At 42.7% G+C, this 22,061-nt stretch overlaps 2 protein-coding genes across 8 annotated transcripts in view; one reads left to right on the top strand and one right to left on the bottom strand.

Annotated features, from left to right (window-relative positions):
• NCBP1 (nuclear cap binding protein subunit 1) overlaps window positions 1-8,282 on the bottom strand; it is a 38,603-nt gene extending 30,321 nt beyond the window's left edge. The window contains exon 1 of one of the 2 annotated variants that reach the window (XM_027549712.1): window positions 7,948-8,282. In XM_027549712.1, coding sequence (XP_027405513.1) covers window positions 7,948-7,981 — 34 coding nt within the window. In that variant the 5' untranslated portion in view covers window positions 7,982-8,282. The remainder of the gene's footprint in view (window positions 1-7,947) is intronic. The other variant, XM_027549715.1, reaches the window with a different exon arrangement.
• Window positions 8,283-8,314: 32 nt separating this feature from the next.
• The window catches only part of TSTD2 (thiosulfate sulfurtransferase like domain containing 2), a 29,083-nt gene continuing 15,336 nt past the window's right edge, over window positions 8,315-22,061 (top strand). Inside the window, exons 1-5 of one of the 6 annotated variants that reach the window (XM_027549720.1) lie at window positions 8,360-8,595; window positions 14,104-14,319; window positions 14,406-14,449; window positions 19,337-19,622; window positions 21,548-21,668. In XM_027549720.1, the coding sequence (XP_027405521.1) occupies window positions 14,279-14,319; window positions 14,406-14,449; window positions 19,337-19,622; window positions 21,548-21,668 (492 nt within the window). In that variant the 5' untranslated portion in view covers window positions 8,360-8,595; window positions 14,104-14,278. Of the gene's footprint in view, window positions 8,596-9,155; window positions 9,179-14,103; window positions 14,450-19,308; window positions 19,623-21,547; window positions 21,669-22,061 lie in introns of those variants that run through there. The other 5 variants (XM_027549716.1, XM_027549717.1, XM_027549719.1 and 2 more) reach the window with 5 other exon arrangements.

Raw genomic sequence — 22,061 nt, 5'->3', positions numbered from 1 at the left:
CATAGAGGCACTAGGGTCTGGTTTATCCCAAACAATGAGAATTACAATCAGCAGACATACTCAAAGAAATGTCCTGAGCATGATATCAAACAATTGGTGGGGAAGAAAGTACACGATTATCATCCTTAAGTACCGGACGATCTATCATTTAGTCTTGGTGTTAGCAATCTCTTACCATTTTGTCTAAAACCTCAATACTCCTACCTCACATTCTTTTACAGAATATCATAAGGCTGAAAAAATTTCAAATACTAGTGTTAAATACGGAGAAGGCAATGGCACCCCACTCCAGTACTCTTGCCTGGAAAATCCCATGGACTGGTAGGCTGCAGTCCATGGGGTCACTAAGAGTCAGATGCAACTGAGCGATTTCACTTTCACTTTTCACTTTCATGCATTGGAGAAGGCAATGGCAACCCACTCCAGCGTTCTTGCCTGGAGAATCCCAGGGACAGGGGGAGCCCGGTGGGCTGCCGTCTATGGGGTCGCACAGAGTCAGACACGACTGAAGCGACTGAGCAGCAGCAGCAGCAGCAGTGGTAAATACGAAAGATGATGCTGTTGCTACACACAGTGTGGGCCACTCTCCCAATATAATTCAATTTTTCACTTCCACCAATTAAATTATTAGGACAGCAAGCAGACAAGCAAGCAATAATCTGTAACTCTACCAGGGATCAGTATTAATAATGAAAATCTGCAGATACAGGGTCACCCAGAGCGACTTCACTTTCACTTTTCACTTTCATGCGTTGGAGAAGGAAACGGCAACCCACTCCAGTGTTCTTGCCTGGAGAATCCCAGGGACGGCGGGGCCTGGTGGGCTGCCGTCTATGGGATCACACAGAGTCGGACACGACTGAAGCGACTTAGCAGCAGCAGGACCAAGTTATATTTTTAATCTCCAGACTTGTACAGCCAGAGGAACTGAACCATTTTTAGAGTTCCCAACTACTTACTTACCACTGGAACATCTAACAGTGAAAAAAAACCCAATGATTTCCATAAAACACAGCACCTGGCTATTATAACATGGGATGTTAAAAGCTTTTCCAATGTCCGACATGATCTTCAGGTACCTACCACCCGAACACAAGCTGAATAAAAGAACCAAAACGCAAAGGAGAAAAAGAAAGATATATCTGTCCGAATGCAGTGTTCCAAAGAATATCAAGTAGAGAGAAGAAAGCCTTCCAAAGTGATCAATGCAAAGAAACAGAGGAAAACAATAGAATGGGAAAGACTAGAGATCTCTTCAAGAAAATTAGAGATGCCAAGGGAACATTTCATGCAAAGATGGGCACAATAAAGGACAGAAACGGTATGAACGTAACAGAAGCAGAAGATATTAAGAAGAGGTGGCAAGAATACATAGAAGAACTATACAAAAAAGATCTTAATGGCTCAGATAACCACCATAGTGGAAGTGATGAAATTCCAGCTGAGCTATTTCAAATCCTAAAAGATGATGCTGTGAAAGTGCTGCACTCAATATGCCAGCAAATTCTGAAAACTCAGCAGTGGCCACAGGACCGGAAAAGGTCAGTTTTCATTCCAATCCCAAAGAAAGGCAATGCCAAAGAATGCTCAAACTATTGCACAATTGCACTCATCTCATACGCTAGCAAAATAATGCTCAAAATTCTTCAAGCTAGTCTTCAACAGTATGTGAACCAAGAATTTCCAGAAGCTCAAGCTAGATTTAGAAAAGGCAGAGGAACCAGAGATCAAATTGCCAACATTCGTTGGATCATAGAAAAAGCAAGGGAATTCTAGAAAAACATCTACTTCTGCTTTATTGACTTTGTGTGGATCACAACAAACTGTGGAAAATTCTTAAAGAGATGGGAATACCAGACCACCTTACCTGTCTCCTGAGAAATCTGTATGCAGGTCAAGAAGCAACAGTTAGAACTGGACTGGAACAACAAAATGGTTCCAAATCGGGAAAAGAGTATGTCAAGGCTGTATATTGTCACCCTGCTTACTTAACTTATATGCAGAGTACATCATGCAAAATGCCAGGCTGAATGAAGCACAAGCTGGAATCAATATTGCCAGGATTAATATCAATAATTTCCGATACACAGATGATACCACCCTTATGCCAGAAAGCAAAGAAGAACTAAAGAGCCTCCTGATGAAAGTCAAAGAGGAGACTGAAAAAGCTGGCTTAAAACTCAACATTCAGAAAACTAAGATCATGGCATCCGGTCTCATCACTTCATGGCAAATACATGGGGAAACAATGGAAACAGTGAGAGACTTTATTTTCTTGGGCTCCAAAATCACTGCAGATGATGACTACAGCCATGAAATCAAAAGACACTTGCTCCTTGGAAGAAAAGCTATGACAAACCTAGACAGAATATTAAAAAGCAGAGACATTACTTTGCCAACGAAGGTCCATCTAGTCAAAGATATGGTTTTTCCAGTAGTCATGTCTGGATGTGAGAGCTGGACTATAAAGCTGAGCACCGAAGAATTGATGCTTTTGAACTGTGGTGTTGGAGAAGACTCTTGAGAGTCCCTTGGACTGCAAGGAGATCCAACCAGTCCATCCTAATGGAAATCAGTCCTGAATATTCGTTGGAAGATTGATGTTGAAGCTGAAACCTCAGTATTTTGGCCACCTGATGTAAAGAACTGACTCACTGGAAAAGACCCTGATGCTGGGAAAGATTGAAGGCAGGAGGAAAAGGGCACGACAGAGGATGAGATGGTTGGATGGCATCACTGACTCAATGGATATGAGTCTGAGCAAGCTCTGAGAGTTGGTAATGGACAGGGAAGCCTGGCATGCTGTGTTCCATGGGGTCACAAAGAGTCAGACAGGACTGAGTGACTGAACTGATTACCACCTAGATAGAATCAGTGTTATAAAAGGCCACAGGGCAAAACACTGTGTGCTTTGACTGCCCAACCCCTCAGTGATCATTGCTGCTGCTAAGTCGCTTCAGTCGTGTCCGTCTCTGTGCGACCCCATAGGCGGCAGCCCTCCAGGCTCCCCCGTCCCTGGGATTCTCCAGGCAAGAACACTGGAATGGGTTGTCATTTCCTTCTCCAATGCATGAAAGTGAAAAGTGAAAGTGAGGTCGTTCAGTCGTGTCTGACTCTTAGCGACCCCATGGACTGCAGCCTACCTGGCTCCTCCATCCATGGGAGTTTCCAGGCAAGAGTACTGGAGTGGGTGCCAAGTAATCACTGAATATAGTTTAGAAGAGATAATGTCAAAAAAAAAAAAATACAACAAGCATGCAACACAACTGTTGCAACATATTCCTGAAGACACCTGTCCATATAAAGATGTGGACATGTGCAGTATCATGGTATCAGTGACCCTGAGTCTCTAGTATACATCAAGCTGAAGGCACAGAATCTGCATAAAGGTTCCACCACCCAAAGAGCCAAACCCGACATAAAAGGACTTCTATTTTCAGAATTCATTCACTGAAAAAAATTGCATATCTGAAGGAACATTTACATAAGCTATCAGCCAGGACATTAAAATAGCCGTATCCAAGAGCAATGGTTCTCAACTAGGTTGGATTTTGTCCCCCAGGAGCCACTTGGCAATCTCTGGAGACATTTTTAGCTGTCACACGGGGGAAGTGCTACTGGCCTCCAGTGGGCAGAGGCCAGGGATTCTACTAAACATACCACAGTGCAGAGAACAACTCCCACCAACAAAGAATAATCCAGCGCAAAATGGCAGCAGTGCTCATGATGAGTAACTGTTCTAGGAAGCAGAATATACTCAATGTTCTTCAGAATCAGACTCCAGTAAGGTTAGGAGAATGCAGATGCTACAAAACGACTGAATCAGAACAGTGTTTTTTTTCCTTTTAAACCTTAACCATTGTCCATTTCTTTCTGGCCCATCTACTTTGCTAACTCACATCCCACCTCCAAGCCATCTCTAAATTAACCATCCAGCTGGCCTGTTTTCAAGTCAGTTTAGAATCATACCCCAGACTTTAAAGCAGCCTCCTAGGCACTCTTGTAAGACTGGACAGAAGAAAATACTGACGTGGGGAGAGAAGGCAGGATTTTTGAAGAAAAACTAGAAAATACAAGTATTCAGTCCTATCTCTGAACTGCAACCCTTCTTTCCTCTCTTCTTCCTACTTTTAGTATGTTTGAAGGATAAGAGGCACAAAGTGTTAAGAAGTAGAAGATGCCCGACTCTCAGCTGACACTGGAGAGACTGTAAGGGGGAGGGGGACTTAACAGACACCAGGTGAACTCACACGGTAACAGGATACTGAGCTCAAGAGAGCGTGGGCAAGATCACAGGCAGGGAGAATAAAAACTTTAAGAATAAAATCTGTGCAATCAGCTGAATATTTTCACCTATCCTCAAGAAAATATACCTAAGGTAGTTCACAAAAGAAGAACAGATTTTATATTAACAAGTACCTAAGTAGAAGTTTTACAGTGGAAATTAAAGTTACACATTAGCACTTCATTCTGACACCCTTGGTTAGTATAGAAGAGAGAAGGAAGTCTCTATTAAAACCCATCAGAAAAAATCTTAACAAGCTGAGTAATTTCCGCCCCCCCCCCCCCCCCGTAAGGTGATCCTAATTCTATATGGATACATTATACTACGTATTTTATATCCTTATTTAGAATTTACACGCATTACAAAAAATTTTAGACCCACAAAGTGGAAACAAAAACCAACTAATGTGAAAGAGAAAGTAAAAAAAACCAACAAGAGAAAAGGGAAAAGTAAAGTACCTTGATCCTGCAGATTTAAAACAGAGGTATAATAGTCACTTCTGAAACAAACTATACTCTTCCTCAGAGTAACAAATCCCTGCACTTCTATTTATTTTTTTCTATAGTTAAGTATCAATTTTAAGGAAGAGTCACATTCTAAAAGGTAAGGATCTAATACTAAGTAGCTTAAAAGGGACTAACATGGGGTTTGGGGCCAAGGTTATGGACAATATAAATACTTTCTTACAAGAATAAAACAATACACTGAACAGCTACTGTATGCATATCCAAAATAATTGAAAAGCTTCAGATATTCTTAAAAAGAGTCTAAGAAAGGAGTTAGTTTTAGCACTGAACCAGTATCCACACACATTTATTTCCATTTTCATTGTCTATAAATCCACCTCCAGGTGAACTTCATTGGTATAGCCTTGGATCCTGGACTCTGAAGTCTCAACAGATACAGTTTTAAGTTGTATCTGTGAGCTGATCCTCCCTTACCTCTCTGACCTCATCTCCTACAACTCTCCCCCTTTCTCACTCTACTACAGCAACACTGACCTTCTGGCTGTTTAAAGATGACAGGACTATTCTAGCCTTAAGGCCTTGGAACTCAAAGTTCCCTTTGCTTAGACTACTGCCTTCCCCCACTTTTAAATTAATCAAATGTAAATATACCCTCATCTTCTGCAGGTTTTTGATCAGATGCCATTCTCAGTGAGGCCTTCACTGACAAACCAATACAAAACAGCAACTCCTCCCCAACAAGAGCCTTACCCTCTTTAACTGGTTTTATTTTTCTCCACAGTACTTAACACCATATGATACACTATATTTACTTGATTGTTCTCTGCCTGTAAAAGGGAGACTGCACCTTTTATCATCCACTGCTGTACTGCCAGGAGTTAGAACTGTGCCTGGCACTGTTAAATATTTGTTGAATGAATTACTGTGTCTAGTCAAACACGTGGAGAGTCATGGCAGTTAGGGACTGGTAAGAGCTGACAATAATCCAGAAATGCTTAGGTGCATCTATTTAACACAACAATAATTTGGCCTATTTTAAAATAGCCTTCTATAATACTTAAGTTTTCAAAATTTCTGGTTTAAAAAAAATTTAGTAGGCATTTAACCAAAAGAAAGTTTTCTAAAATATTTGACTCAGATCACCGTTTAGAATAAACCCTAGCTGATGATTACCCAAATTGTGGCAATTTACGAAAGCTCCAGACTTGGTGTAGTATCTAAGAGGGGTTATAAACTGCCCTTCAACTACTAAGTTATTTATAGTAAACGCTGCTTAATTAACTCCTTATTTTATTTTGTTTTGTCTTTATTTATTCTGAGATTCCTGCAGCAAGACCCAAATGGACAGTGATTTAGCTGCCAGAAACTAACTCCTAAGAACGTTATACCAGCATCCCAATAACCAAAGCAAAAGTTGTTTTTCTACAAATTTACATCCAATTCTCCAGGATGCCCCTTGGAAAGATTTTCTCTCCCTTTAGGGACACCCTAGAAAGGAGAAGATGAAAGAATAGAGAAAGCATGAGAAGAACAAAGACAATGGGAAGAAGTTTAAAAGACCTAAGTTCTCCAAATCCCAAGTGATGACTTCTAGGAGATTAAGTTAACTAATCAGATACAAGGCACATGAAAACTATTTTCTGTGCCCTGTATGTACATTATGTTGTGTTTAATAAAAATCAAAAATACAGCATAGTAAGACCTGTGTAATGTAACTCTCGACTTGCTTTCACTGGTATCTGGGCACTGCTAATGCTGTCTCCATGCTAATTACACTAAAACTGTAGACCTCAGGTGTGAGGTGATAAGGCTGGGGTAGAATATCCTCCCAAGCCAAGCTCCAGGAGAAATCTGATACACTATTAAAACTAAGTGGGGGACATCCTTGGTGGACCAGTGATTAAGACTGCAGGCTTCCACTGCAGGGGGCACAGGTTCAATCCCTAACCCTAACTAAGATCCTTATACCACGGCCAAAAGAAAAAAAAGAAACAAAACCCAAACCAACAAACCAAACAAAAAACCTTAAATTAGTGGGATTCTGCTCCTACCCCTAAGTTACCCCAACATTCAAGGAGAGAAAAATGTCAGTGGAAAAAATTAATTCAATTTTTTTTGTTCTGTACGTTTTCTTCGAGTCACCATCTGCCAATGTTTATCAGCTCTTAAGCATTATCAGGTGATAAAATACACATCTTCATGAGCAATTAGTTACACGTGTTATCTCTCACAAAGCCGAAATGTCTGTATCATTATTTCTAAGTTACAGACTAAGGTTTAAAGAGGTAATATAACCCAGGCAAGATCACAAAGTAAACAGCAGGGTCTGGCTTTGAAAAGTCCTCTGATTCCAAAGTCTGGCCTCTTAACCACCAAACTACACTCTACTCGAAGAACAATACCCTAAACTATTAATAACAATAACTGTTAGGTTTTCAGTTTGTTGGATGTGTGTTCTTGACTGATTTTTGCAAGATAAACATCTTTTCTATTTTTAACTAGCAAAATTATTCTTGGTTTTTATTACGATGGCAACTCCATGATCCCCATGAGCGCAACCATCCAAACGGTTGATCAAAATCTCTAGGAGCTCTCCAGTTAGTCTTCCGACACTCTTTATTACACAAGGGAAATATGCTTACGGTCAGCTCAAAATGTAACACAACAATCTACGTACATCTCTTTCTTAAGAGACCTCTTGGGTGTGGATAAGACACCGATTTCTTTCCCTATCGCTTGGAAGAAGGCAAGATGACGAATGACGGGTACAGGAGAAAGCTCAGATCGGGATTCAGCAGATCTCTCATCTTCTGAGTCCTTTTTAAGTGCAATTTGAGGGTCAAAACGAGACACTGGGTAGAGTGGGTCCCTAAGAAGCGGAGGCACAGACACAGACACTCTTAGCATTCCCTGCTCGGAGATGCTAAGAGCCAAATTTTGAAGAGTTCCTAGGGACCGGGGTCCACCAGGCCTCCCCGTGGCCAACGACTGAGGAACTGGGACCGGGGGAAGCAGGGGACTTTCCCAAAGTTGCCCGGCCGCACTCCCACCGTGCCACCCCTTCTCTACGCGGCTCCCCGAACGCCCCTGGAGGAAGAAGGGCTTCCCGTCCCTTCTCTCGAGACCCGAAAACCAGGGAAGCCAAACCTCGGCCCACCTGAGGGCGGCCTCGGCGGCCGGGCTCAGGGCACTCACCATCGTTCTCGTCGCTGTGCCGCCGCCGCGACATGCCGCACGCAGGTGCTCCGCGGAGCTGAGACACCGGTCACGAAGCGCGGCAGGAACCGTCAGGCCGCCGGCCGGTGGGCGGACAGCGGCGAGGCGCGCGGAGTGGCCGGCGCGCAGGCGCTTTCGGTCGCGGCGGCTCCCGGAAGCACAAGGCAGGATGGCTGGATGGCTCCGCGAGCTCGGATCCAGGAGAGCCGGTTTTGGAAGCTCACCAGGCCGGTAGCTTCTGCCCCGCACGCAGCGACCCTCTCAGGTTACCTCCGCCTCTTGGCTGCTTCCTTCGCCCGCCTTCGCTGAAAGCCCTTCCGGGGCCACGCGGAGAGCACCGCCTCTTCCGCCAGGCCGAACCCCGCAGGTCGCGAGCCACGCCCGGAGGCGGGTTGTCTAAGAGGGACCCTCTAGTCCCCACCTCCACTTCAGTCCCTCTCTCGGGGCCTCCCGGGGGTTTTCCCGGCGGCCCTTTCACCAACTGCCTAACTTCCGGAGCGAGGTGCGGTACGGCGTTCCTTCCTAAATACAGGAGGGGGCTGGGAGTGCGAGGGCTGCGAGCGGTGGCAATTTCTAGGCGGAGACTGCTCGGTGAAGAGAGATCTGAGAAAGGATCAGGACGGGCGGGTACGTGCTCATCTTTCTCCCACTTCCCGGCCTTTGACGGCTGGGGAAATCTGGGCGGAGAGATTAGGCCAAGACCGGTGCGCGGGTAGAGGCCGGGGTGCGAGGTGGCTCCAGCGACCCGGGGACAGAAGGACCCTCCGAAGCGTGAGCCAGCTACTCCAGGGTTACTCTCTGGCCGTCATCTGATCTCTCGCTCCTCTGACCTGTGGTTTAGGAAAGAACGCGTGATTGCTTTAGTAACGTTTTCAATAGTTATCGGGTACCTTCATACGTGTATTTGAATATCCCTCGCTCTGACATCTCTGGTGAGCGCTGATACTGCTGCTGCTGCTAAGTCACTTCAGTCGTGTCCGACTCTGTGTGACCCCATAGACGGCAGCCCACCAGGCTCCCCCGTCCCTGGGATTCTCCAGGCAAGAACACCGGAGTGAGCTGCCATTTCCTTCTCCAATGCATGAAAGTGAAGTCGCTCAGTCATGTCCGACCCTCAGCGACCCCATGGACTGCAGCCTACCAGGCTCCTCCGTCCATGGGATTTTCCAGACAAGAGTACTGGAGTGGGGTGCCATTGCCTTCTCCGCTGGTGAGTGCTACAGCTGCGTATCTAACTGCCTGGTCTTTCAGATCAGATCAGTCGCTCAGTCGTGTCCGACTCTTTGCGACCCCATGAATCGGAGCACGCCAGGCCTCCCTGTCCATCACCAACTCCCGGAGTTCACCCAGACTCACGTCCATCGAGTCAGTGATACCATCCAGCCATCTCATCCTCTGTCGTCCCCTTCTCCTCTTGCCCCCAATCCCTCCCAGCATCAGTCTTTTCCAGTGAGTCAACTCCGCATGAGGTGGCCAAAGTACTGGAGTTTCAGCTTCAGCATCATTCCTTCCAAAGAAATCCCAGGGCTGATCTCCTTCAGAATGGGCTGGTTGAATCTCCTTGCAGTCCAAGGGACTCTCAAGAGTCTTCTCCAACACCACAGTTCAAAAGCATCAATTCTTCGGCGATCAGCCTTCTTCACAGTCCAACTCTCACATCCATACATGACCACAGGAAAAACCATAGCCTTGACTAGATGAACCTTTGTTGGCAAAGTAATGTCTCTGCTTTTGAATATGCTTTCTAGGTTAGTCATAACTTTCCTTCCAAGGAGTAAGCGTCTTTTAATTTCATGGCTGCAGTCACCATCTGTAGTGATTTTGGAGCCCAGAAAAATAAAGTCTGACACTGTTTCCACTGTTTCCCCATCTATTTCCCATGAAGTGATGGGACCAGATGCCATGAACTTCATCTTCTGAATGTTGAGCTTTAAGCCAACTTTTTCACTCTCCACTTTCACTTTCATCAAAAGGCTTTTTAGTTCCTCTTCACTTTCTGCCATAAGGGTGGTGTCATCTGCATATCTGATGTTATTGATATTTCTCCTGGCAATCTTGATTCCAGCTTGTGTTTCTTCCAGTCCAGTGTTTCTCATGATGTACTCTGCATATAAGTTAAATAAACAGGGTGACAATATACAGCCTTGACGAACTCCTTTTCCTATTTGGAACCAGTCTGTTGTTCCGTGTCCAGTTCTAACTGTTGCTTCCTGACCTGCATACAAATTTCTCAAGAGGCAGGTCAGGTGGTCTGGTATTCCCATCTCTTTCAGAAGTTTCCACAGTTTATTGTGATCCACACACAGTCAAAGGCTTTGGCATAGTCAATAAAGCAGAAGTAGATGTTTTTTCTGTAACTCTTTTGCTTTTTTGATGATCCAGCGGATGTTTGCAATTTGATCTCTAGTTCCTCTGCCTTTTCTAAAACCAGCTTGAACATCTGGAAGTTCACGGTTCACATACTGCTGAAGCCTGGCTTGGAGAATTTTGAGCATTACTTTACTAGCGTGTGAGATGAGTGCAATTGTGCGGTAGTTTGAGCATTCTTTGGCATTGCCTTTCTTTGGGATTGGAATGAAAACTGATCTTTTCCAGTCCTGTGGCCACTGCTGAGTTTTCCAAATTTGCTGGCATATTGAGTGCAGCACTTTCACATCATCATCTTCCAGGATTTGAAATAGCTCAACTGGAATTCCATCACCTCCACTAGCTTTGTTCGTAATGATCCTTTATAAGGCCCACTTGACTTCACATTCCAGATGTCTGGCTCTAGGTGAGTGATCACACCATCATGATTGGGTTGTGAAGCTCTTTTTTGTACAATTCTTCTGTGTATTCTTGCCACCTCTTCTTAATATCTCCTGCTTCTGTTACCATATCATTTCTATCCTTTATCGAGCCCATCTTTGCATGAAATGTTCCCTTGGTATCTCTAATTTTCTTGAAGAGATCTCTAGTCTTTCCCATTCTGTTGTTTTCCTCTATTTCTTTGCATTGATCACTGAGGAAGGCTTTCTTATCTCTCCTCACTATTCTTTGGAACTCTGCATTCAGATGTTTGTATCTTTCCTTCTCTCCTTTGCTTTTCGCTTCTCTTCTTTTCACAGCTATTTGTAAGGCCTCCTCAGACAGCCATTTTGCTTTTTTGCATTTCTTTTCCATGGGGATGGTCTTCATCTCTGTCTCCTGTACAATGTCACAAACCTCCATCCATAGTTCATCAGGCACTCTATCAGATCTAGTCCATTAAATCTGTTTCTCACTTCCACTGTATAATCATAAAGGATTTAAGTCACCTGAATGTTCTTCCTTCAGTCTTACCCATTTCACTAAATGGCACCATCCAGTCTACTGCTTAATCCAAAAAGTGGATAGGAGTCATTCTTAGGTCCTTTTCCTTCACTTCCTAAAGAACAATCTACCTGGAAACCCTGCCAGCTCTACCTTCAGAACAGATCTGAATCAGATCACGTTACTCCTTTGTTTACAGCTCTCCAAAGACTTTCTATTGTAAACTCCATAACCTCTTCTACAGGGTTTTACTCTCATCACTGTATTCCAACCACTCTGACTTCCTGCACCTGCAGTAAGTCAAGCTGTTTACCACCTGAGGAATTCATACTATTTCCTTTGCCTGAAGATCTCTGCTCCTAAGTCTGCATGGATGGCTCCTTGTCTCAGTTCAAACATCAGGCCCTTAGTGAAGTCTTTCCTGGCCACCCAATCACTCTTACTTCATTCGACAAATATCTTGTATATGTCATGTGCCAGGCAGTTTTCTGGATGCAGAGGTGAACAAAAGAAAACTCCTGCTTTCTTAGTGATGATGACTCATTCAGGAACCAGCAAACAATGCAATCAGGTAGTGAGTAAAAGTGGGAGAAGATGAGATTAGGGAGGTGGTAGATGGGGCTTTGTAAGGACTTTATCCTGGTACATTTAGAAGCTTTTGGAGGGCGATTGGACTGTTTTTAATCGTTACCTCTGAGACTTCCCTGGTGATCCAGTGGTTAAGAATCCACCTGCCACTGAGGGGACACGGGTTCCATCCCTGGTCCGGGAAGATCTCAATGCCGCGTGGGGCAACTTAATCCTGCTTAAGTTTACTGAGCTCTTGAGATCTAGATCCAGCAAGCCACAACTACTGCAGCCTGGGGGCTTAGAGCCTGCGCTCCACAACAAGAGAAGGCACCACGAGGAGAAGCCCCTGCACCACAACCAGAGGGGGTCTGCGTGCAGCAGCAGAGGCCTAGCACAGCTAAAAGGAAGATAAATAAAAGTTTTAAAAGTTACCTCTGTGGCTTCTACAGGAACAGGGCAGTTGGGCAACTGTAGTCATTCAGTCAAATGATGGCTTGAAGGAGGCTGGTAGTGAAGGTGGTGCATTGTGGTTGATGTGATTGTATTTCAGAAGCAGAGTTGATAAGCTTTTCAATCATCTGAAAAAATAAGGAAATGAGAATCCCAAAGTTTTTGTCTGAGTAACAGGAAGAATAGAATTGTTGTTTACTGAGGTAAGGAAGACTGAGGAGCAAGAATTTGGTTTTAACAGTTGCATTTGAACAGCTTCCTAGCTCTCACCACAGTCCTGCAGGGTAGATACTGTCATCCCCATTTTATGCTTTTGGGAACTAGAATTCAGAGAAGGTAAATATCCTGCCCAGGTTCACTTACTTGCACCCAGCTGCACCATAATCCAAAGCCCATACTTTCCCTAGTCTTTCTTGTTATTCTTCACATTTATCACTTGTAACATTTGCTTTACAAAAGAATGCATCATGTTGGTGTACTGTGTTCCTTTTGACAAGATTTGGCCATGGTAGCAGTTTGTGTATTTCTTTTGGCTCATTTCTTGAGCTTCCCTGGTAGCCCAGCTGGTAAAGAATCCGCCTGCAATGTGGGAGACCTGGGTTGGGAAGATCCCCTGAAGAAGGGAACGGCTACCCACTCCAGTATTCTGGCCTGGAGAATTCCATGGACTGTATGGTCCATGGGGTCGCAGAGTCAGACATGACTGAGCGATACAAAGTGTCAGTTTGACTCATTAAAATGAGGCTCTCTAGATAGTTATTTTTTCTAAGGAAGGGAATTTGACCAGCTCAAAAATTAGAGGACAAAAGAGAAAAGTATTTATAATTAAAGGTATTGCTGCTGCTAAGTTGCTTCAGTCGTGTCTGACTCTGTGCGACCCTTCAGACGGCAGCCCACCAGGCTCTGCCGTCCCTGGGATTCTCCAGGCAAGAACACTGGAGTGGGTTGCCATTTCCTTCTCCAGTGCATGAAAGTGAAAAGTGAAAGTGAAGTCGCTCAGTCGTGTCCAACTCTTAGCGACTCCATGGACTGCAGCCTACCAGGCTCCTCCGTCCACGGGATTTTCCAGGCAAGAGTACTGGAGTGGGGTGCCATTGCCTTCTCTGAATTAAAGGTACTAACACACAGCTGATGTTGAGGGAATGGGGGCAGGAGGAGAAGGGGACAACAGAGGATGAGATGGTTGGATGGCATCACTGACTCGATGGACGCGAGTCTGATTGAACTCTGGGAGTTAGTGATGGACAGGGAGGCCTGGCGCGCTGCGATTCATGGGGTCGCAAAGAGTCTGACACAACTGAGCGACTGAACTGAACTGAACACGCAGCTTGGTTGATTTTGGTTGTACCTCGTACTTTTTTTTGGTGTGTTTTCCCCTAAATGTTGGCACGGCTTACCCTCTGATTCAGGTTTCTGCTGAAATGCTTCTGCCTCAAAAAGACCTGAACTACCCTCTGAGTTCTAAAGAGTCCTTCCATCACTCTTGTCTCCTTACCTTGTTTATTTGTCTTCATAGCCCTTTCTACCATCTGACTTTAAAAAAAAAAAAAAAGCAGTTTAATTCATTTGTTTACCTCCTCTCTCTCCCCACTGGAAAGTAAGCTCTAAGAAAGAAGAAACTTTCTCTGTTTCTTTCACTACTACATCTTCAGGGCTTAGAACAGTGCAGGGCATAGAGCTGGTGCTAAATAAATATTTCTTAGATGAACAAGTGAATGAATGGATAGTTTGGGCTACTGGGCCATGCTCATTTGCATGACTGATTTACTTCAAGTAGTAATCAAAGACTTGGACGTTGTTGTTTTTCCCTTGCTTACTTCCTAGGTGATAGTTAGCAGAAAGGAACCTACCCCACGGCTGGAGCCAAACCAGATGCCTTCTTCCACTTCACCAGACCAAGGAGATGATGACCTGGAGGCCTGTGTTTTAAGGTTTTCAGACCTGGATTTGAAAGACACGAGTCTTATGAATCCCAGTAGCAGTCTCAAAGCAGAGTTAGATGTCAGTGCAAAGAAGAAATACTCATTTGCAAAGAAAAAGGTAAAATTGCCGTTGATGTTTCAGGATCATGTAGGTACAGTTAATGCAGATATGTCCAGAAGTAACTCATCAAGGTTGTCCTCCAGGGAGTGGAGCACTGGTGAGACACCAGGCTGCTGCCACGCTCACGGTAAGTTCTAGTCAGGTCTGGTCACATTTGTCACTTGTAACATTTGCTTTACAAAAGAAAGACTGCATCATGTTGGGTACTGTGTCCAGTGATTAACCAGTTCTTAGTTAATCTTAGTTCAGTGCCAAGCAAAGGAGGATCATAGGAAACACCTAATTTACAGTGGAGTACTTGACAGATTCTTGATAGATGGGCTCGATTCTTTTTCCCACCTGGGGTTATGGGAAGAGTCCCAGGAGCCTCAGTTATAGGAGAACAGACAGGTGTCAGGGCAGCTGCTGCCTAAGACCCCAGGTCCGGCCTAGCTTGCAGGGCTCGGTTGGCTGGGAGAAGGAACAGAGTGGCTTGGAATGCTGCAGGCCACTGAGAACTGGCTCACAGTGTGGTAGATGGATGCTGCCCTTCTGGGCCTTTGATGCTTTTCTCAGGGATCACTGACTAAACCCTTCTGCTGAAGCTCAAAGGAAAATGACTTGACTGAAGAAATACAGTTGAGACTTAGTTTTCTTACCTCCGGGCTTTTGTTCCTCTTGCAAAATCATCTTATATTGGCTCCACGTCAATGAAGAATAGATGTCTCTTCTTATAGCTTCTATACTCCACCCTTCTGCCTGTATCCCACACAGATTTCCTTGAAAATGAAACCCAAAGGATACAGACATTTTGTTGTTGTTGTTATTTTGCAATAATTTCACACCTACAGAAAAGCTGCCAGAATTCTACGGAGGATCCCCTTTGCCCAGCAGCTCCATTCATGTTTCTTCAGTTGTCTCAAATGGCTTTTATAGATCCACTCTAAGGTCACATGTTTAGTTGTTATATCTCAAAGGTCTTCAGTCTGGACCACTTTTTCATTTTTTTCCCCTGAAATCATGACCGTGACTTTTTAGAAGGAGATAGTTATGTGTAGGACGTCTCTCATGATTTTTCACTCATGTTTCCTTGTGATTAGATTCAAGTTGTGGATTTTGTTAACAAGACTGCCCCACAGGAGACACTGTGTTCATCCAGCTGCATTCAGTCAGGCAGTCACAGTGCCAATTTGTCCTGCTACTGGTGATGTTAACTTCGGGTACCCAATTAAGGAAGTGCCTTGTCAGATTTCTTTGCTTTAAAATTATTCTTTTTTCCCTTTAGTTATTCAATATTTGAGGGAAAATAGTTTGAGACTATGTAAATAGCCAAAGAATTAATACTTTTGAACTGTGGTGTTGGAGAAGACTCTTGAGGGTCCCCTGGACTGCAAGCAGATCCAACCAGTCCATTCTAAAGGAGATCAATCCTGGGTGTTCATTGCAAGGACTGATGCTAAAGCTGAAACCCCAATACTATGGCCACTTCATGTGAAGAGTTGACTCTTTGGGAAAGACCCTGATGCTGGGAAGGATTGGGGGCAGGAGGAGAAGGGGATGATAGAGGATGAGATGGCTGGATGGCATCACCGACTCAATGGGACATGAGTTTGAGTAAGCTCCGGGAGTTGGTGATGGACAGGGAGGCCTGGCATGCTGCAATTCATGGGGTCGTGAAGGGTCAGACGCAACTGAGCGACTGAACTGAACTGAAATAGCCTATTTCACAATGAACTTTCATCTACTAGTTTTAGATCCATTGGTGTTTCTTTGCTTCAGTTGACTATTACTGTGATGATTTCTAAATGGTGACTTTCTAATTGCTTCATTCCTTCTATATTTCTTACTTGGCAGTCTTCTGTAAGGAAGAGCTTTCTTTGTTCCTAGTTTATTTGTATCAGTGTGTATTCAAGAATGCCATTTTATTCAGTGGGCGATAATCCATTATCATAATTTTTTAATTTTGATTCTCAGATCATCTCAGGTTTGGCTGGGATTCCAGCTAGTATCTATGTCTTTTTGACTTACCCCATCATTCTTTGAGCATTTCCTTACTTTCTGATTTAACAAGATGTTTCAGGGTCATGTTCTTTCTCTCTCTCATTCTTGGAGTCAAACATTTCTTCAAGGAACACTGGTTCTTATGGAGGTGGAAAACCAAAACCAAGGGGCTAGATAAACTCATTTCTACTAAGGTGCTGCTTCTTTCAGGACATCTGGTGGACAGAGCTGAGAATAGATGGTGGATAGAGCTAATATCTCGGAGAAGGCAATGGTAACCCACTCCAGTACTCTTGCCTGGAAAATCCCATGGACGGAGGAGCCTGGTAGGCTGTAGTCCATGGGGTCACAAAGAGTCCGACACTTAATGAGCGACTTCACTTTCACTTTCATGCATTGGAGAAGGAAGTGGCAACCCACTCCAGTGTTCTTGCCTGGAGAATCCCAGGGACGGCGGAGCCTGGTGGGCTGCCGTCTGTGGGGTCGCACAGAGTCGGACACGACTGAAGCGACTTAGCAGCAGCAGCAGCAGCAGAGCTAATATCTATATAGATGAAAAACACATACATTTCTATATATCATACTTTTATATTTACTTTCATATCAGTATAAACCAGATGAGTTCATACTCATGGAACCTTTAGTTCTGTTGCCATATCACAGGTTTATTCTCTCCCCTTATATTTATAACTTCCCTGTATGATGATGTTTGATAGCAAACCCAGCTCTCTTCAGTCCCAGTGTGTATACTTAATTGCTTATTCCCCTGTATGCAGTCAGTCTCCCCACTCTTTCAAGCTGCCTCTTCCATCAGGGCCTGCCTTCCCCACACAGGCCTCACCTGCTCTTAGCTACCTTCCTAGCTCTGGCCTGCCTATCTCTCCGGAGCGGACCCCACATGGGCCCTGACTGCTGCTGGATCCTCAATGCCTTGTTCAGAAGGCCCTAAGAGACCAGTGGCAGGCCACATTCACACTGGGCTTCCCACCTCACTCAGGCCTGCCTGAGGACTTTTGATGAAGGAAAAAGGGAGGAAAGAAGGAAAAAAAATTCAGATTATATACTGCATTTTTTTAATGATCATGACTTCTTGAGGCCTCGATGCTAATGAGGCCTTGGATGCAATGCCTTACATTTATATATAAACTAATAGTCATAGTAATTATTGATGTACAATAATTGTCAACTGAAATAATTGTGTAATGCTTTTTACAAGCCTGTTCCTTGTAAAAAGTGTTCTTCTTTCCTTCTAAGTGTTTCCTTCTTAGTAGCCTCAATTAGAGAACAAGATTTGAAGTTCTAAGTATAATACAAAGAAGCACTCAAGTTGACATACTGCTCTTTTTATTGGCCTATACAGAATGATCAACTGCATGAGAGGCTAAAAAGTGCCCTCCAGTGTAATTTCAGACTACCCTATCCTGCTTCAGTCTGGGACAATCCAGATATGGTTGTGTACAGATTGAGGAAGATCTAAAAATGATGCTCCATATTTATAATTATTATTCTTCAGAGTGCCCTATTTTGGATGCTTTACAGTAGTCTTCAGATGTATTAAGAAAATTGTTTAAATGTTACATTAATATAAATTGTTATTTATATATTTTGAACAATTTTAAACTATATATAAGTATTGTGTGTATGTGTGTATATATATATATATATAATGTAAAAATATTAATACCGTTCTTTCTAGAAACCAAGAGGGAAAATATCTTGAAAGACTGATAATCATAGATGCCATAAACTGTACCATAATGTATAAACTTCAATTTTGACATCAAAAAAACACCATAAACAAAGTTGAAAAACAAATGACAAGTAGAGAAACAAATTTGAATAACTATGATCAATGAAAGGTCACTAAAACTACTTACAAATCAATAAGATAAATGCCACAGTAGAAAAATAGGCAACAGGTATGAAGAGGCAAACTAGAACATAGAATCAATATGAAAAAATATTCAACCTTACTGCTAATCAAAGATTGGAAAATAAAAACAGAGTATTTGCTTTTTATTTGGGTCAAAATTGAAAATACTGACTACAAAAATTTTAATACTGATAAAATGCTGTGAATAAAATGGAATCCTCATGCATTGCTGCTGAATGCATAAATTGGTAATGATTTTTCAGGTAGTCACTACTTAATCACAGTTTAATATTTATGCTTCTTCACCTCCAAAATTTTCTTCTAAATATTTATTCTAAAAAAAAATAAAAAAAAATATTTATTCTATGTAGATGGTTAAAGAAGTATACAAAGATATGCTGACATGCTCCTTCACCACTGCTTATAATTGCAAATATTGGAAACCAAAAAAGCTCATTCATTTAGAATTGGTTAAAAGAATTATGGTACATCTATAATTTTCTATTGTGTTTAATTTTTTTAACAATTTGCCTAAATCCTCTTTATAATAACAATAAAGTTATCTTCCAAAAACCAAATCAAAACATTTGGTACATTTCTTCCCATGCTTTTCAATATACTTTAAAAAATTTATTTATTTGGCTGCATTGGGTCTTAGTTGGGACACGCGGGATTTTCACTGTGGCTTGTGGCTCTAGAGCACACAGGCTCAGTGGGCTCAGTTATCCCATCACCCATGGGACCTTAGTACCTGGACCAAGGATCAGACCAGGGTTCCCTACACTGGAAGGTGGATTCTCAATCACTGGATCACCAGGAAGTCCCTCAATGTACTTTTTTATGTAATTGAGATTACATGATATAAGGACATTTTATTCAATTTTTTCCATTTAACATTATACCATAAATATTTTCCCATGTAGTTTGAAACTAGCTACTTAATATTCCGTAGTAAGTATATTCCATAATTTCTTTGACCATTTCCTTTTTGGAGGAAGTTCAGTCTCAAGAAGTTCTGCAGAATTGTAGGACCTAAAACTAGAAACCCCTATGGAAAAAATTTCACTGAGACTTTCATTCTAACCTAAAACCTAAGGTTATTTACTAGTGACATATTTGAAATGTAATTGCAGGCATTTTCCCTTTTCGTTAAAACTAAAGAAGTTCCAGCACCTCCTTGTGAATGTAAAGAAAAATGGTGGAAATGCTGTCAGCAACTATTTACAGACCCAACCAGCATACACAGACACGTGGCAACACAACATGCTAATGAGATTTGCCATGAGACCGCTTCTGTTTTAAAGCAGCTGGCTGTGACATCGAGCACCTCCAAGAGTCTTGAGTCTACAGACAAAAGGAACCCTTTCAAAGAGGACTTTACCCGTAACCAAGAAGTGTCTACTTGGCTCCCTGATATAAGCTGCTTTAACCCTGATGAGCTGATAAGGTAAGGATTTCATTCTGTACCTTTTGTTTCATTGAAAAATGTTTTTCCAGTTGGAATGAAATACCACCTATCCACTAAAATGGCAGATCCTTAAGGCACAGAATTTCTCTACTGCCTAAGCTAGGCCGATAAACGTGTGTGTAATAGAAGACCACAGCCTATGCAGTAGTGTATACCCATGCAGCTGGCAGTGCACTCTAGGTATCTTGGAAGGCATCCCATGTCTTTACTTCTCTCGGGAGAGGTAAAGAACAGAAAATGTTATTTCCAAAGAGAAGCCTGAAGGCCCAGAGATGTTCATGATTCCTCAACCCTGAAGTGTCAGCTTAGAAAGGGGTTTTTATTACCAGATGTGTTTTTCGGAGCTGAATATGCTTTAGAAAGTAAGTTAACTTTTAGAACTAATGCATAGGGTTAGAAGTTTAGATCTGCCTTTGAAAACCTCACCGCATCATAATATTATGTTAATTGTAGAGGACAGATTTAAGGAATCTTTAAGGAATTCCTAAACTACTCAGTGAACAGAAGATGCCCACATTTGATACACTTTTGTCACTGGTCTTAATACCAGTTCCTTTTGCTTATCAGAAAGAAGAGAAAGAGAACTACACTTAGAGTTAGACTTGAGCCAGTCACTAAATTCTTCATACCTTTACATCCTTACCTCTAAAACTGGTAATAATGCCTGCTCTGACTACCTCACAGAATTGCTCTAAGAATTACATAAAATGATGATGGTAAGAGCTCACGTGAACTGTAAAGTGATACAAATGTGATCTCTTCATTTCTGTATGGACCTGCTTTTTAGTTAGAAAAACAAAGAAAAAGGATACACAAAACATTTAGCAGATGGTGTAAGACAAACTATGCAATTATCACTTAAAATTGTGTGGCTCAGACGATAATTTGTTATAGGAATTTAGAGAGAGGAAAACAGATACACTAATAGACAAGCAGGTGTTAGAAGAGACTAGGCCCTGCAATAAGAGGGCATTGATGAGAGAGTCAGAGAGTTCAGAGCTGGATGGGACCTGAATTACCATCTATGACAGCATTCTCTAAAATATCTCTATAGCACTAGCTCTGGAGGGTGCTCTCAGGTATTGAAAAGAGGTGCTAAAGACAATTAAATTGGGGAGACATTAGGTTAAAATGTTCTTTTTTTGCAGAGCTTCCCAGAGCCTTCAATATATGATGGGCTTTCACTGTGACTTTCAAAGAGGGAGATACTGTCTGCAGGATTTCTCAGGTGATTTCATGGAACAGCTTCAGAGCACACTTTGAGAAAGGCAGTTTATGTCAGTCCTCTAGTTTTACAGTTGAGGAAATCAAGGCTCAGGGATAAGACACCCACCCAGGGCCCATGACTAGTTAAAGTCAGCATAGTGCAGTGGGAAGAGTATGGATTCTAGTGTCAGAAGACTGGTGTTCCAGTCCTGACTGTCACTTTGCGTCTATTTCATGCCGGATGAACTGGGCTCAGTTCACTGAGCTATAAAATGGTGATGATAATAACCTGTCTCATGGGTAAGAGGATTATATGAAAAAATGAAAGTGAAACCTTTTTGTACAGAGAGAGATTCAAAACAGATACTGCCTTTTCGTAGAGGATAAGCCAGAATGGACTCAAATTTAAAAAGGGGTTATTAATATCTGTTTCATGGATATGATGATTAAACAAGGAAATCAAAGTAAGCTCACTTCTTAGAAAGGAAGGAGTTTGGTGCAGGTATTGTCTTCTTTAGAGCAAATACAGACCAGAGTTGCTTCTCAATACAGGAGGAGAATGATAGTTAGGAACCAGGGCAGGCATGAGTAGCTCCATTAGGCCTTCCCTCTTGACTCTGCCTGAATCTACTTTCTGAATTGTAGCCTCTTCATGCCAGTGACTCATTTGCTCTTTTCCCATGGTTTTCTTTTTATAGTGGCCAGGGCAACGATGAAGGGGAGGTGCTACTTTATTACTGCTACTGTGACCTGAAGGATCCCGACTGGGTCTGTGCCTGGCAAACAGCTCTGTGTCAGCACCTGCACCTCACGGGCAAGGTAACACTTTCTCCCTTATCACTTATCCTTCACAGGGCTTATCTTGCCTCCACCTTGGTTTGCTTGTTACAAAAAGGATTCACCAGTTGGGTTCTCAGAAATTAGCGAAATCCTGCTAAGCATTTAAATAGAATACTAAATAGCTATTAACATGATGTTTTCTGTTGGTGGGAATGTAAGTTGGTACAGCCACTGTGGAAAACAGTGTGGAAAGTCTTCATAAAACTAAAAATAGAATTACCATATGATCTAGCAGTCCCATTCCTTACAATAATATATATCCAGACAAAACTAATCCAAAAAGATACATGCACCCTTGCAATCACAGCAGCACTATTCACAATAGCCATGAACAGATGAATGGATAAAGACGTGGTACATATACATATACTG

The sequence above is a fragment of the Bos indicus x Bos taurus genome, chromosome 8 (assembly GCF_003369695.1).
Source record: "Bos indicus x Bos taurus breed Angus x Brahman F1 hybrid chromosome 8, Bos_hybrid_MaternalHap_v2.0, whole genome shotgun sequence".
Taxonomy (NCBI): Eukaryota; Metazoa; Chordata; class Mammalia; order Artiodactyla; family Bovidae; genus Bos; species Bos indicus x Bos taurus.
This window is presented reverse-complemented; position numbering and strand designations above follow the sequence as displayed.